This window comes from Bacillus rossius, chromosome 6 (assembly GCF_032445375.1).
Source record: "Bacillus rossius redtenbacheri isolate Brsri chromosome 6, Brsri_v3, whole genome shotgun sequence".
NCBI lineage: Eukaryota > Metazoa > Arthropoda > Insecta > Phasmatodea > Bacillidae > Bacillus > Bacillus rossius.
In genome coordinates this window covers 77,303,734-77,320,149 of record NC_086334.1, presented here as the reverse complement: position 1 = coordinate 77,320,149, position 16,416 = coordinate 77,303,734, and the positions used below count along the sequence as shown (strand labels likewise).

At 38.8% G+C, this 16,416-nt stretch overlaps 1 protein-coding gene across 6 annotated transcripts in view; it reads right to left on the bottom strand.

The window, feature by feature from the left end:
• The window catches only part of LOC134533322 (choline transporter-like 1), a 616,909-nt gene that overhangs the window by 551,307 nt on the left and 49,186 nt on the right, over positions 1–16,416 (bottom strand). For all 6 annotated transcript variants that reach the window (XM_063370818.1, XM_063370819.1, XM_063370815.1 and 3 more), the window contains exons 4-5: positions 11,333–11,467; positions 576–686 (exon numbers count right to left, since the gene is read on the bottom strand). In XM_063370818.1, coding sequence (XP_063226888.1) covers positions 576–686; positions 11,333–11,467 — 246 coding nt within the window. The remainder of the gene's footprint in view (positions 1–575; positions 687–11,332; positions 11,468–16,416) is intronic.

The window sequence follows — 16,416 nt, the reverse complement described above, 5'->3', positions numbered from 1 at the left end:
CACACTGCAGCACCATAGCACAGGTCACTTCCCCTAGTAGTCACACTCTCTCCCGCCCCAGCCCTCCAGCAGGGAGTGCACCTGCCCCGTCACGTGCTACACCAGGCGCGGCACACAGCGGTTCAGCACGCCCACACTGCAGCACCATAGCACAGGTCACTACCCCTAGTAGTCACACTCTCTCCCGCCCCAGCCCTCCAGCAGGGAGCGCACCTGCCCCGTCACGTGCTACACCAGGCGCGGCACACAGCGGTTCAGCACTCCCGCGCTGCAGCACCATAGCACAGGACTATGTTTAAACCTTTAAGCATTTTCCCTCATGCAGAACCGAGCTATCTTTTTTTAATTTACAAAATAAGCTTAAGTAACAATGTACATTTGTAAAGCACATCAACCTACATTTTGTAGAATTAAAGTCCACAAAGTTAATGTGCAAATACATTTAGTAAGTATTTGCACTAGAGAAGCATTTTAAAAACATAGTTCTGTATTCTCTGCCTAATACCTGATCACGTCCACAGCTGGCTACTAGGCTACTGGGGCACTGGGGTACAGGGAGCGCCAATGAAGCTCACCTCTTGTACACAGGCAGCGAAGGACACGGCCCAAACTTCCCGCTGAAGGCCATCAGCTTTTCCTTGTCATTCAGAGATCTGTTGTCGAACTCCTTCATGTCAAAATCATACCTGCAACATTAAGCAAAGTACTTCCCTCACAGTTCAACTTGCTCCACATGACCGCTAGCCTAGTAGGGACAAGCTAAACCCCAAAGTGTGCTTGCATTACATTTCTTTTTTCTGTTTGCGGGCCACCTCAGGCGCAGGCAGTACTGCCAGACTGCACGACTGGAACCGAGTCTCGATAACGCCTTCATCCTGGAACATCTAAAGACTCTGCTACTGTGTGTGTGTGTCTGTATGTGCATGTATGTGTATATACATATATAATATATCTTCTAAATATACAAACAGCCAAATATGTTGCAGTGTGCTGAGGCGCACTGCTTCCGTCACATCTTATTAATTACGTGATGTTTTTTTTTGTTTTCTTTCACCTGTGAGTGCGCCGTCCCTTGAGCGGAGTATTTCCCCTCCTTTTCTCCCTCCAGTGTTGACGTCAACGTGTCCCCTCTCTAGGCGCTTGTGGTGCGCGGAAGGATTTTGCTTGTCGCTTGTAACTATGCATGTGTGTGTTCTTACGCCGGACTAGTTTCCTTAGAGTATAAAGGGGCTGGGCGCGCTCGCCTCGTTCTTAGATAGTATATAGTTCTAGTGCGAATAGTTTGTCGCGGGTGGTGCGTCCGGTCACCGGTCATGGGTGGGTGAGTGTTGGTGTGTAGTGGCTTGAATTCCCCTTCGCTTACGTTTGGCCGCCACGTTCAAAATTCTAAATTTTTCCTTTTTTCATTTATACTAATTCTTGTCCTCGGCGCCGCCCATGGCCGGGAATCCGGCCCGCTCCCGTCTTAGGAGGATATGTACATTTTGCACTATCGGGTTTCCTTCTGTTGCGTCTCTCGTATACTTAACGTAGAACGTACCTCGCTTCCTTATATTGTCTGCTTAGGCTCACTATGAAAATGTGCGCGATGCGCCCAACCCCTGCAGAAACACTGTTCCAATATATACGTTGTTAGAAGTAATTAAAGACACGTTTCTGTGACACTAGTAATATTTACGGATGTACTTTAAAGTCTGTAACCACTGTTGTATAACCGAACTAAATTATACGCCCCACACGCGCGTGTACGAAGTTAGGAGTAGAATTAAGTATTCAATGTTAACCTTAAGGTAGTACTGTTTGACATATAAGACTTCTCGCCCGTGTAGCGAACACATATTGTAAGAGACACGGTTTGACGACTACGGTCACGCTCTACTCAATATTGTACTGTTTAGCTTGTTGTAAACTTTTGTATTCATGGAATACTTATGTATATCTTAATTTTATATACCTCCCTTTTGATGAGTTGGGATCTATTAAAAAGATACTTGAAATCTTTCTTGTATATGAGTAGACTAGTGGTCATCCCTTAATGCACAGTTACCCTTACACCAAGATATACTCTATTTATGCTGATTGATAGCCGTATGCTCCACCCCGGCGGGTTGGAAAATATCACGACTATATGGGAGGGGTCTGGGATACTTGCTTTAGTAAACGTACATCGTGGTATGTTTCAATGTGACTCACTCATATACACAAATTCTAAGCCACTCCTAGTGATGGGTTAGAAACTTGAATCTTGGCCAACTCGTAACTCTCACTCTGAAACTGATGAGAAAATCCCAAAAAGTTAAAATTATTGATTTATAAACTCTGACATAAATTAAAAACTTTAAAAATCTTACCAAGGCGGTGCAATGTAGTATTTTATAGCAGAGTCGTAATTGCGACACCACTGTTTAAATTTATCATTGTAAAAATTTTTTAAACTGTTGCCTATTAGGATTAAAAGTTCAGGACTGTAGTAGTACAAAATATGCCAACGAAATAAAATCAAAACAAAAAAATATTGACGTTAGTGCATACCCATCTTCAGAGGTCCAATGTGGCCAAAGGGTAGGAAATGAAAATACAGATTAACCATGCATTGGATATGGCCAGATCTACAATTTAGATCCCATGATGTGTTGTCATTTCTCCATTGGTTATACCTCAAATAGAGATAATGTTAATGTTCTACAAAAAATTAGTACTTTTTTTTTATTATATTTTCCAATTATTCAAACTTGGCAGGCCTATCAAAATCAACAATTTTGGTTCTATGACGTTTTGTCGTAACTCCATCCGTTATAACATAAATTGAGTTACAAACTTGATTCGTATAAATTTTCCACTCAGCATCTAAAGTATTTTTATACTCTTAAGGTACCTAGTGTCATCAAATTCGGTATGTTTTAGGCCATTGGAAAGATATATATTTTTGGATAATAAATGAACAATTTTAAGACATTCTATTCATATTCAATACTGATGGGGCAGCTATAAACATCAAATTCGGCACGATTATGAAAGTTGTTGGAATTGAAGCTGTATGATTTAAAATTGAAATTTCACTGTCCAAATCACTAACACTTTCTTGTATTTACTGCCCCACTGATTTGAATACAAATGCCTACTTTGAATATTTGGAGACCTTACAAGACAAACTTGTTACATGTCTAGATGACTTAATGATACCAGGTGATTTGCACGTTCCTGGTGTTGATTGGGCTAACAATCTCACTGATAAAACGTACATACTCACCTAAAATCCAAGGCTCAATCCTTCTTAATTTTACTTAAGCCTTGGGTTAATATAGTGCAATAAAATTTTACCATTTAAAAATATTACAGAATTGTGTTTTTCAAATATTTTTCAATGTACAGTAGCTCATGCGAATGATGTCATCAAAGAAGACCTGTATTATGATAGACTGTTTCTGGTACAAAAAACAGATCAGATTCTGTGTTCTGAAATTACAAAAAGTGTAACTTTCTTGCTCTCTACAATTCTATGAAAAATCATGACTGGTCCGGTTTTTATCGATCTTCAAAATTATGAAAGAAGGCCTCTACGAACAACACTTTATTAAAGTGAATGGTGTTACATCTAGTGAACCAACTGTGTTATCGAATGTATTTGCCCAATATTTTTCTAGTGTCTATGTCTCTACTAGCTGTAAACCTGCAGTTCCCAACGCTGACTTATGCCTAGAGAATATAACTAACTTCCATCTCTGAAAGCCTTGTACTTTGGGGAATCAAGGCCCTAAAATCCTCCAAATCACCTGGTCATTATGGCATAACCAAATTTATTTTGAAAGGTTGCGCCCATATTCTAGCACCACTTTTGCATCACATTTTTAACTCTAGTTTGCAATTGCAAGTTTGCCCAGTGCATGGAAAATTTCCAAGGTGATCCCTATTCATAAAAATGGAACCAAACTAAATACTTCTAGTTACAGATGAATTTTTTTACTTAATGGTTTTTCTAAAATTTTAAAAAAAAATTTAATTAAAAATTCTTAACTTCCTAATTAGTAATAAATTAACTTGTAATAAGTATGGCTTCAGATATGGTAAGTCAACTACTTTTCTTAATCCCATCTGTAACACAGTAACAATGAGGGGGCAGGCTGAAGCCTGTTATTTCAATCTAGCAAAGGCCTTTCATACTGTTAATCATTCATTTGTACATTAAAAAGTTGTGATCTTAGGGTTGATTAGCTTTCCAGATATGATCTTTTATTATAAACCCAAACTTAGCTACTTTTTTACTCCTTTTGTACAAAATTTTAAAAAAAACAAAGTACGTAATGCTGTATATGCATTATTGGTATTAATTCTTCGAACCTTACCTCTTGCTCTGGCAAATTCAGAGATATGAATTCTTCATACAATGAAATTTACCCTTTTTTCACCTCTTAGGATTTGAATTTCGTCAGATGGTAAAATGGATAGTATTTTTTTAATCATGCTCATTATTTAAGAACGAAAGTTTTGCTTGTAATTTCAACTTGTCCCAGGTGGGGGGGGGGGGGGGGGGGTTAAGCCCACTCTCGCATTTAAAAGTTTCTTAGGTTAGATTGTATTAAAGGTCTGTGGAATTAGGGGGGAGGAAATCCCCACCATAGGTGAAATTTTGACTTAGAATAATTTTGGCAGTCGGTATGGATTGTGGATTGTGCTTACTCAAATCTTCTATGGCATGACCTTTTACGACTCCCATGCACGTGGTGTATTGCGGGCCCGTTGCATGGGGTAAATTATTCATGCTCAATATCTGACGTTCTGTTTGACTAGCTTTAGAGAATTTTTTTCTATAAAACTATACTAATCCCATTTTTAAACTCCTTAAGAATGGAACTTAGTAATGATATACAGCTTTGTGTTCAAGTACTGAAGTTAGCTCAAAAACTTTTAAATAAAAAATAATTTTACCAAAATTCATTTAATCATTTACACACAATGGCAATGGTCCTACAATATAAATTCTAAAAAACTATACATTTGAGTTTTTATTAATGTAAATAGCCATTTCCATATTTTTTTTTAGTTTTTTTTTATGATTTTATGTCATGTAGAAATTATCTCGAAACAATTTAACAATTTGATTATCAGTATAGATTATGTACAGATGTGACTAACGTTCTGTAAATAAGCAAATGAGAATCATGCAATTTTTATTCAAACATACATGCATTTACAGATCAGACTATATCAGACTATTAATTCAAACATACAGGCATTTACAGATTGCACCATATCGTCCCTGAAACACATGTAAAATGTTGTGAGTATGTGGATGCACGGGGAGGCCAGTGATTGCCAGTGGTCAGGGAGAGGGGGTAGGCCCTGCAGCGGGTCCGGGGTGTGACCTCACGTACTTGTATCGACAAGCTTCGTCAAGGTGACAGCGTGCCAGGCAGTAAACTGTCCTGTGAAACACTGATGAAAAAAATAGTATTTGAGTAGCCATGACAAACTGAGTAAATTGTTGATGATAAACTTCGGCAAATAAACTTATCTATGCTAATATTATAAAGCTGAAGAGTTTGTTTGTTTGTTTGTTTGAACGCGCTAATCTCAGGAACCACTGGTCCGATCTGAATAATTATTTCAGTGTTGGATAGTAAATTTATCGAGGAAGGCTATAGGCTATATTATATTATCAATAACATTATGGATCCTTACTAAAAGTCCAATTTAGAATCAAATGCGTTGGAGGGGGTTAGATACAACATGCAGTACATATACTGTAGCATGTGTGCTACAGCCTCTACCTTTTATAATGTTTAGGTTGACAGAATTGGTTAACTTATTTTATTAACCTTTTCGGATGCCCTGGTAATAAAGAGTTATTTTGGATTTAAGTTTGTTATATTTTGTTTTAAATAAGGAAATTGTAATTCTTGTTTAGTCTTATTACTTTTAATTTTAAGATTTTAAGTTATTAAATTGGTCTGGAAAGTTCAAGGACACCACCGTATATTTTGGTAATCGCTGCGCTAGGCGGCGCGCGAGCAGAACAGCTGAGTGTGTGACGTCAGGGGTGACTGGCGAGTGACAGTCGCCTCGTAGGCCCGGGCGGGCGCGGACGTGAGTTAAACGCAGGTTGGCCATGGTGCTGGTTCCACGTCGAAGTGACTTGCCGGTCGAACATCAGAATACGAGTGTTTCTTTTTGAATATGAACGGGGTTCATATATATATAATTTAGAACGCATTGGTACGATGAAAAGCGAGGGGTTGGTGAGACGTGTGCTAATGTCGCGAGGATTTTCCAAGGATGAATTATGTGCGCCAAGACTCCAAGACGGTATGGCGAAGGATTCGTCATAGCCGTACAATCACCCGCAGCTAAGGTAACGTGTTATGGCAAGGGTTTGCCATTAAAAACACTCGTGAGCAAACGAGTGTATTTGGTGACCGAACATCACGACGTCAAAAAGCAAGTAAGTGCCAGCCGTGCCACCGCCCCGTTGACCCCTTTGACCCCTAGGGCGAAACTATAATTTGTGGATTTTTGGGAATTAAATTAACGGACCAATAACTTTGAAACTGGGATTTTACGTTCAGCCTGTTCATCCAATCCCTGCCAGACATGGAAGAAAAAAGGCGTCGACCGTTAGAAAATGACAACTGAGGAACGCTTGTTAAACCATAATTTGTAATTAGCTAAATTTTTGATATATTGATTTGGATGCTAATGTGTGCCAAATTTTTTGCTAGATTTCATTCTGTTAATTGGTATTTACAGTAGTGCTACGCCCGGTGCGTATCTAAATTTGTTATTGTATTAATATGTTCTTATATATTTTTAATGCCTTTTTGTTAATTACCTTTAATTTTTCGGAGCTCCGAAGTATATGATCAAATTATACTTTTTGGGCGAATTGTTAAAGTATTTTTATTTAGTTTTATTATATAGCATTTTTTTTAATAAGTAGTAATAGGGTATGTATTTTATGATGAAGGTGCCGATTTGTGATGAAACGATTTTATGGTATATTTATATATATACAGTAAACTCTCGATTATCCGTGTTAATTGGGACCTTCCGATGCCCGGATAATTGAATGCTAGGGCTGGGCGATTCCACAGATTTAATTTCGGTTCGATTCCGATTCAAATTACTGTAAAAATTGCAATTTCGATTTCGATTCGATTCTTTAATTCTAGAGCAAATGCATAAGGTAAACAACCTTTAAATGCACCTTTCACGTTTTCACTCATTTCTACAATCAGCACAGATTGTTTTCACACGAGAAACTCAACACGGTATTGGACGTGACAAAATAAAATAAACATGATGGATCATTTCTCATTTCCACAGTACTAACGCTCTTGCATTTTCCATTAATGTCGTCGGCATCTGTGATACTGCAGTGAAGGCATATATGTTAAGACAAAGAAAAAGAACACAACTACCACATGTGTAGCTATCAAACTTCCTCACTTAAAAAAAAACGTATAAAAGCGGAATCCAGAATCAAAACAAAGTGGTTATCACAGATATAGTGCAACAACTGCACAGCTTCGATGGAAGAATCAGACTTTTTTATGTCCAAGCCGTGGTACTGAAGTCTGCCACCATTAGCGCTCAAGTTGCAGACAATTCGGCAGCCATTTTGTGGAAGTGTTGCGTGCACGTCGGTATCATATCTATGAAGCTAAGGTAGTGTTTATTTACCGCTTTCGGTGATTGAGGTTATATTCACAGCCCAGAAATGAAACTTATTGGACGATTGGGTCGTGGACTTTTCAATTGCATAATTAATGTGTTTCCCGGCCGTTTGTAATAAAGATTTTTTTTTTCCCATTTTGAACAAAATGAGTGTTGTTATTTAGAGGATTGGAGGTAAATATTGCTTATGAATCATGAGTGTTTGGCAGAACCAAAGTTCGTAGATATGAAGAACGTCGCTAAATGGAATATTCGTTGAGGATTTACGTACATACAAAGTTTATATGCAATTTAACGGAATGTGTGGAAATTGTCACCATGCAAATGACCTAGACAAAGTTCGAATTTTTTGAATCTTAACTTTAAAGAAGAAACGATTTCGATTATTTACGGAATCGAATCGAAATCGTAATTTTCGATTAATCGCCCAGCCCTATTGAATGCCCATAAGAAAACCCGGATAATCCGTTTCACCACTTAAAAATGGTGTATTTACTGGCAAAAGAGTGTCTCTTCAGTAGAATTCTATGAGTACAAGCAAAGGCTTTGTATACCGTGTCCCAGCTTATTGGACCGTAAACAATACTGGCATTGTGTTGCCACCATCCTTCTCCTGTCCCCTTTATTGCAACAGGAGGGAGAGCGGTGGCAGTCCCAACTCAGCCTCTCCCTCCACCCTTCTAGCGACCTATTATCCGGGGTCACTACAAAATAAGTGTCTGAACCACAGCACAATATTATACACCTTTTTTCCCCCCTTCCAGCTATTGCATTTTATTTTTCTACCTCGCGCGGCAAGATATTGTTTCTTGTTAATTCCGCCTATTAAAATTAGGATGCACTTTACAGTCATAACTACGAGTATGGGATACTACAAGACCTTCGAAGTTACGAGAGTTTTGAAATGCACCGTCAGTTTGACTACGTAAATAATAATCCTAAACTAATCTAGTTATTACGAGTGCTTCCTTGTTGGCTCTTTCGAGAGAAAAAGTGATTTAAATGGCATCTTCAAACAAGGAACAATACCGTTAGTTGGAAGGGAAAAAAAGTTCATGCAGTAAACAAAAGGCTGCAAAGCGAGAGAGGGCCGTGGCTATGCTGGCGCGGGGGCTGTGGACCATGACTCGCGCACCTAGCTGTCCAGAAAGAATGATGGCTGTTGTTGGATGGGGGTTTTTGGGAGAGGAAGGGGTGTCTGGTGGCGAACAACATACTCCCTCTCTCTCTCTCTCTCTCTCTCTCTCTCTCTCTCTCGCTCGGCGTTTTCAAGAAGCCCTCCCCCTCCCATTGTGTTACTGGCTGCTCTTCGGCCGGTAGAGGGGAAATTCCTAAACCCCCCCCCCCCCCCCCCCCCCCCCGTGTGTGTACGTGTGTACGAGAGCCTTGTTGTTCCTTTTGTGCGTGTGTGAGACCTCGTTGCGTGCGTGTGTAGATGTTTTCATGCTTTTACATTTAGAAGGCCCTGCCACACTGTCTGATCTACTAGCAAACTGCAAAAGTTTTTCTTCACTTTTATTAATGTCTCGCACGGTTTGGATTGCAATTTCATATTCCTGTGCTAATTTCGCGCCAGTTTCTCCTTTTCTTAACCTGTCCACAACTTCTAACTTCTCTGCTATTGTCAGCACTTTACGTTTCCTTTTACCAGACATGATTACAAAAACAAATGTGCCTGGGAGAACTGATGTAAATAACTGCATGAAAAATGCCTCTTCCAGCCGTCAGGAGTGTGGGAAGGTAAAAGAGGTAGAGGGACTTTTTTTTTTTTTTTTTTTTTAGCGTGGCGGGGCGCTGTTGAAAAGAAAATGAAAAAGGGGGGGGGGGGGGGGGTGGAGTTGAGCCGGAAGCAGCAGTCGAGGCATTCCTTTTTGGTTTAAAGTGTGACAAATTGATGGGTGAAGGTGGCGGGGAAACGAGGGTCTGAAGGGTCAGCAGTATAAAAAAAAAAGCGCTGCGCAGTCGCGGCGTAGCTACACCCGTCATTTTTTTTACAACTTCATAAAAAAATCAAGCACGGATAACCCGAAAACCGGATAATCCAGGCCCGGATAATCGAGAGTTTACTGTATTTATTAAATGTTGCCATATACATTTTGCGTCTTTTTATCTTGCTGCCTCCTCTCACTGTTCGCAATCTTATTAGTATTTTTTAAGCCCGCCATTTGTTTGGGTTTTAATATTTTTTTGGGTTTACCTGCGCTCGCGGTACGGGGCAATATAGGAGTTTTACTGTGTCGCGGGTTGCGGAAGTTGTTTAGTTTGGCCGGGGTTAGGGCCAAACTTTACAGTACGAAGTGTGTGTTGACAATGCCGCAGGCGCTAGAATTTTATTTCATATTGCCTATTAACATTGTTGCCACGCACTAGATGCCTTAACATTCTTAATTTTCCCATACAAGTAAAAAACACCCGTGTGATATTAACAACGAAGCAATCAGTACCCTCATAAGAGTTCAATTAGTATTTAAATACTTTTTATCACTTTAAATCGCAAACCTTAACTATTTTTTTTTTTCCCTCTCTCTGTGTTCAATTTGTTTTTTTTTTCTGTAACTAGAATAATTTTTATTATTTTTAATTATTTTCATTTTTCGGACCATAAATAATTTTCCTCTCTCGTTACAATTCTGACAAGGACGTACTTGTACACGCGCACACGTGTGTGTGTGTGTGCGTGCGTGTGCGTGTGTCTGTAAAAATAAGCGAAATACCACTCACTGACTCACTCATCACTAGATCTCTAAAACTATACACCCGATTGACTTGAAATTTAGCATAGTTACTCATTTTGTGAAGCAGACGCTCACTAAGAACGTATTCTGCTGAAATCCGATCCCAAGGGGATTTTCGGGGGCGTAATATATCAAAATTTCCAGTTTTTGGTAGGAAATCACCATGGCAACGGCTGTTGCTTTGTTGATGCTTCATTCGTCTCTATGGCAACGACTATTTCATTGTTAGTGCAGTCCTCATCACCGTTGAAATTTCGCGAGTACTTTAAATATCAAAAATTGCCCTTTTTTTCAAGTATATATATTTTACAGACTTGAAACTTCACAGTAATGTTCCTTATGTTACACAGGATGACATTTTCTGAAAATTAGATCCCATGGTGGTTAAAACCAGGCAACAGTGGGTACTTTGTCTGCATGAGAACAGGATTTTGCATTGTTCAAGCCTTCTGCGTCTCCTTGGCAACGGGCATCGCGCGGCAGTGGCGTACCCACAAGGAGGGGGGGGGGGGGGGGGGGGCGCATGTATAATGAGCGGCGCAAGAGTGATCTGCCTGTAGACTGTCATAGCGAAGTACAGGTACATCAGTTGTACGTTGCGTGCACGAGTCGGGAAACCATCGGTGCTATTCATTTTCTCTCCGGTACATTATACAGCATTGTAATAAATTTTCACTGAATTGTTTTTTATTTACCATTACTGTAAATGGGAGATGTGGCTTAATTTTTTTTCCATTAGTATAGCCGTGCGAAGCCTGGTCGGGCAGCTAGTAATCAAATAAAATTGTGGAAATTTAGACACTAAGTTCTAGATCCCATGCGTATCCGCCTTTCCGTGGCCAACACTCAACAAATCATAGAAAGTTTAATACGCATATTTGATATAATCTCATTTAGTTGACATGTATGTGAGAAGATAAACTTACCTGCACAGCTTTGAGCCGGTCTCCTGGTAGAACTTCCTGATATCGCTCAGTGTGTCCAGATTGCGGTCCGGACACTTCTTCACGCATATCTTCATGGCGGCAGAAACGTGACCAACATCCATGAACAACAGATATCTGCAACAGCATTCACAATTTACAGTTACACACCAATACTAAATATTGTGGGCAAATCAAAGTTCACTCATATGAGGAGAATTCCATGTCAAATCAGCACAGTTTTAATTTTAAATTCAACCTCTCAGATTTCAATGATTTTTTTTTTGTTTAAAGTTACCTGTGTGACGGAAATGAAAAAATTAATTTGTTTGAGTTTTTTTGAGTGAGTGGGTTTTTTAAAAATTCATTTACCAAATTTGCAAAACAACAAAAATTTTGCATGCTTCTGATATATAAATACATTTCACATTTATTTTGAGAATGGTTTATATTAGAAAACTCAAATTGGTCATGTTTGTAAGCTTTTTTTTAATAGTATTCACTATGACATACAACTCAATTAAAAAATATTAAAATAATATGATGGCAATTTCCAAATTTGGATTTTTCAAAAAGTGACCCTATTTAAATTAACAAAAAATTTGCAAAAATTCGTATTTTGTCTGGGTAGGAGTAAGGAAGGAGGAGGGGGTAGGGGTACTTCTGTTTCTCACTGTCTGTCAATAATGAAGTAACGTAGTGTATACTGGAGTTGCAGGCACGAGTTCCAGTGCCTCCCGCCACTGCTGGGTCTGCATCAGCTTCGTGGCGATGCCTGCAGCCAGCCGGCGAACCTGCTCTTCCTTTGCAACTTGCCAAGCGACTCTCGACACGAGTCCATCAGTTTTTATTTCAACACTTCACCTATCTTCTAGAACATATTCTTTATCTGCTCTGAAGCATTGCTAAAAGTAATCCAAACTTAAAAATATCATGTTCACTGGCACGTTTTAATATTAGTTACGATATTTTTGAATAAGGAGATATTTTCTTTTCATAAACCATTTTTCATTTGAATTTGTACTCAAAAATGTTGTTTAAATTGGCAGAACAAACATACTTAGCCATTAAAAATTGGAAACATACCTAAGAGTTGACTTTCATTTCTTAATTATGTAAACATCCTCTATTTTCGCCTTTGGTAGATTTGCAACAAACTGATGTTACTTTGGGTAAGACTCTTCTTTTTTTCCCCTTTTTTTTGTGTACTACAGGTGATAAGCGACCCACTACAAGTCTTATGAAGAGTTGTTAAGCAGCATATCCAGTATACGTGGCATTCTAAATTAATTGGGAGAAAAATGCCTTCACCCTCTCAGCACACACAGAAGTTTTTACTATTTTTAATGATTACATGTATACTTATAATAAATGGCTTTTTTTGGAAGGCAACTGTTAAAAAGAAGAACAGTATTTATCTCAAAATTGAGTACTATTTTCTGCTCCTAGTCTTTGGCATATTAGATGTGAATTAACAACATTCTCCTGACTCCTGAGGTCTATTTCATGAACACTACAACTTATATGTTCACAAGTTACAAGTTACAAATTTAGAATTTACAAGAGTAAGATGTATTTCATTAATATTTGTTCAAACTTGGTATATTTGGTGAGGGTAAAAAACAAATTTCAAAATGTCAGTTGATATTATGTACAATTTGTTTTACACAGACAATAGAAGGCATACTAGAGACAAAGTAACTAAAATATTGTAAACAGCATTAAATAAAAATATAATTTTCTATTGGTGAAGTAATGTGAGAAAGTAACAAATCAAGAATTAATGGTAAAAATAAGGTTTATGATGCCTGATGACAGTCGCTACAGAATCACCATGAACCTGAGGCTACAGAAACAACATGAACGTGTCGCTACAGAAACAATATGAATGTGACGCTACAGAAACAACATGAAGGTGTCGCTACAGAAACAACATGATGGCGTCACTACAGAAACAATATTAATATGTCGCTACAGAAAAAAAACATGACAGTGCCGCTACAGAAACAACATGAATGTGCCAACAGCAAAGAGTTGCCCTGTATTACCTGAGCAATGCAAAACACAACAGAACATGTCGCTACAAAAACATTATTAACGTATTTCTACAGAAACATCATGAACACATTCACTACAGAAACATCATGAATGTGTTGCTACAGAAACAATATGAAAGTGTCGCTACAGAAACAACATGATTGTGTCGCTACAGAAACAATATTAATGTGTCGCTACAGAAAAAAAACATGACAGTGTTGCTACAGAAACAACATGAACATGTTGCTACAGAAAAATCATGAACGTGTCACTACAGAAACATTTCGAACGTGTTGCTACTTAAACAACATGAACGTGTTGCTACTTAAACAACATGAATGTCGCTACTTAAACAACATGAACTTTCGCTACAGAAACAACATGAATGTGTCACTACAGAAACAACATTAAGGTGGCGCTACAGAAACAACATGAACATACCAACAGCGAGGAGTTGTCCTGTATTTTCTGAGCAATGCAATACACAACTGCTTTGTATGGAGTGCCTTGTTTCTATTTGTTTATCCCTAAGCAAGTTTCTAATCCTTGTAGAGACCCTGGCTCCTACCCTCCCCACTGTTACTTAACATTTATTATTATTATGTTTTTATAATTAAAGATGATGCATGGTTAGGTTTTCTTGTGTTATGTAAATAATAGCTGTTTATCCTTTTTAGATGTACTTACCTGACTGTTAGCAAAGTGTTTTAAGGATTATATCTGACTTTAATTCGTGTTTTACAGTATTTCCGATGTTTTACGAGATTTTGAGTTATAAAGCTGTTCAATTTTTTTTTTACCTATTTTTTATCAGTTGGTTTAATTTTGTGTGTTTACTGTATTCATGTATATTTTAGGTATTTTCTGCCATATTTTGTTTATTTACTAATGCTTGTATACAGGAATGAATGGTTCTAGAATGGTCTAAACAATTTGGCTGATGTAATGATTTTGCCTGTTACGTAAGCATTAGGGTGAGACAGGTAGATTCGGTGCATGATGTGGCTCATGGATGATGGTCCATTTCCACCATGGTAAAGTGTTGTGTCACTGGGTAAGTTATTAAGTAAGATGCTCTGAGATTAGCTTACAATGCCAACTAGCTGCAGTCAAGAAGGATGTGGATGTTAGTCATTATTTGAACACGAGGGAGTAGGAGAGCCAAGTTAACATCTCTATGTAGAGGTGTTTCCTGCTTGTGTCCGGACCAGGCTGCTCAGCATTCAGTACGACCACAGGCGGCAGATAAGTGGCCGCATCGAGAATACGGTGGTCCCTCAGGCAAGCGCGGGAGTGTCATAACATGGTCCTTCACAAATAACAATTATTTTTTTTCCTTTTCCTTGTGTAAATGTTACTGTGTGATAAAATGGCAGCGATTTTCAGTCTTTGGTAAAGGAAAAAAATTGACAACATTATTCATGAATTATTTTATTTATGCCAGGATATCTTCACTTTATGCAGTTTTAACTGTGAGATGAACCTTTTCGAGAAATCAAATATTTTTTTTTCCAGCATTCAGCAAATTTCTTCAAGTGCTAAAACAATACCACAGAGTATTGAAACATCGCATATTTATGTTTTTACAACGGCTAAATTACAGTTTTAAGAACAACATTTTATGTTTGTTTACATTTTAATAATGTCTCTGGAGTGATATTTTATTGTTTCTTACATCTGTTTATTGTTTCAGATCCTGAGGACATTTATTTTTATTTTATACCATGGTGTTATGTATTTACGGAACATTTAGAGCTCCAATGGCATTTTTAATTGGCATGATGTGATTGGCTGCTGCTTCAGTGGCGTAGCATTCAAAACTTCAAACAATTTGATTGATTGAATCTTTTGAGGATCCGGCTCAAGGCATCACTGGAGAGTTGGGGTCCAGGCCTGGGACGTTCAAGCGTCACCTACGTCGGGTGGGGCTCTACCTGGCCCGATAGTTACTGTGGCACATCAATTAACGTGCAAAGGACATACTGTGGTGCTGCTTCAAGAATTTGTGTATTTGTGCAACGTGGTTGGCCTATGCTGTGTCCTTAAGGTGCCTGCCTAGCTGGAAGTGAATCCCCACATTTCGCTCGCTGGCCAGGTAGTCTGGGCAGCCCACAGTGGTCGAAGCTGGAACTAGTCTGTAGCTGTGGTCACACCGCGGGGTCACAGCCATCTCCCCCCTTCCAGGAAGTGTCACGGCCAGTAACAGGGTGTTTGTAAACCTCCCACTACTGCTGCTGCGTTCTTCAACCTGCAGGCCATTGCTCTCTCTCACTAGAGACGTATGCTACTCTCGAAAAAATCCTATACCTAAAGTAAGAAAAACCCTATACATATAACTATATATAAAAATTTGTATCCAAAGCATCATATATACAGTAAACTCTCGATTATCCGTGTTAATTGGGACCTTCCGATGCCCGGATAATTGAATGCCCATAAGAAACCCCGGATAATCCGTTTCACCACTTAAAAATGGTGTATTTACTGGCAAAAGAGTGTCTCTTCAGTAGAATTCTATGAGTACAAGCAAAGGCTTTGTATACCGTGTCCCAGCTTATTGGACCGTAAACAATACTGGCATTGTGTTGCCACCATCCTTCTCCTGTCCCCTTTATTGCAACAGGAGGGAGAGCGGTGGCAGTCCCAACTCAGCATCTCCCTCCACCCTTCTAACGACCTATTATCCGGGGTCACTACAAAATAAGTGTCTGAACCACAGCACAATATTATACACCTTTTTTCCCCCCTTCCAGCTATTGCATTTTATTTTTCTACCTCGCGCGGCAAGATATTGTTTCTTGTTAATTCCGCCTATTAAAATTAGGATGCACTTTACAGTCATAACTACGAGTATGGGATACTACGAGACCTTCGAAGTTACGAGAGTTTTGAAATGCACCGTCAGTTTGACTACGTAAATAATAATCCTAAACTAATCTAGTTATTACGAGTGCTTCCTTGTTGGCTCTTTCGTAAGAAAAAGTGATTTAAATGGCATCTTCAAACAAGGAACAATACCGTTAGTTGGAAGGGAAAAAAGGTTCATGCAG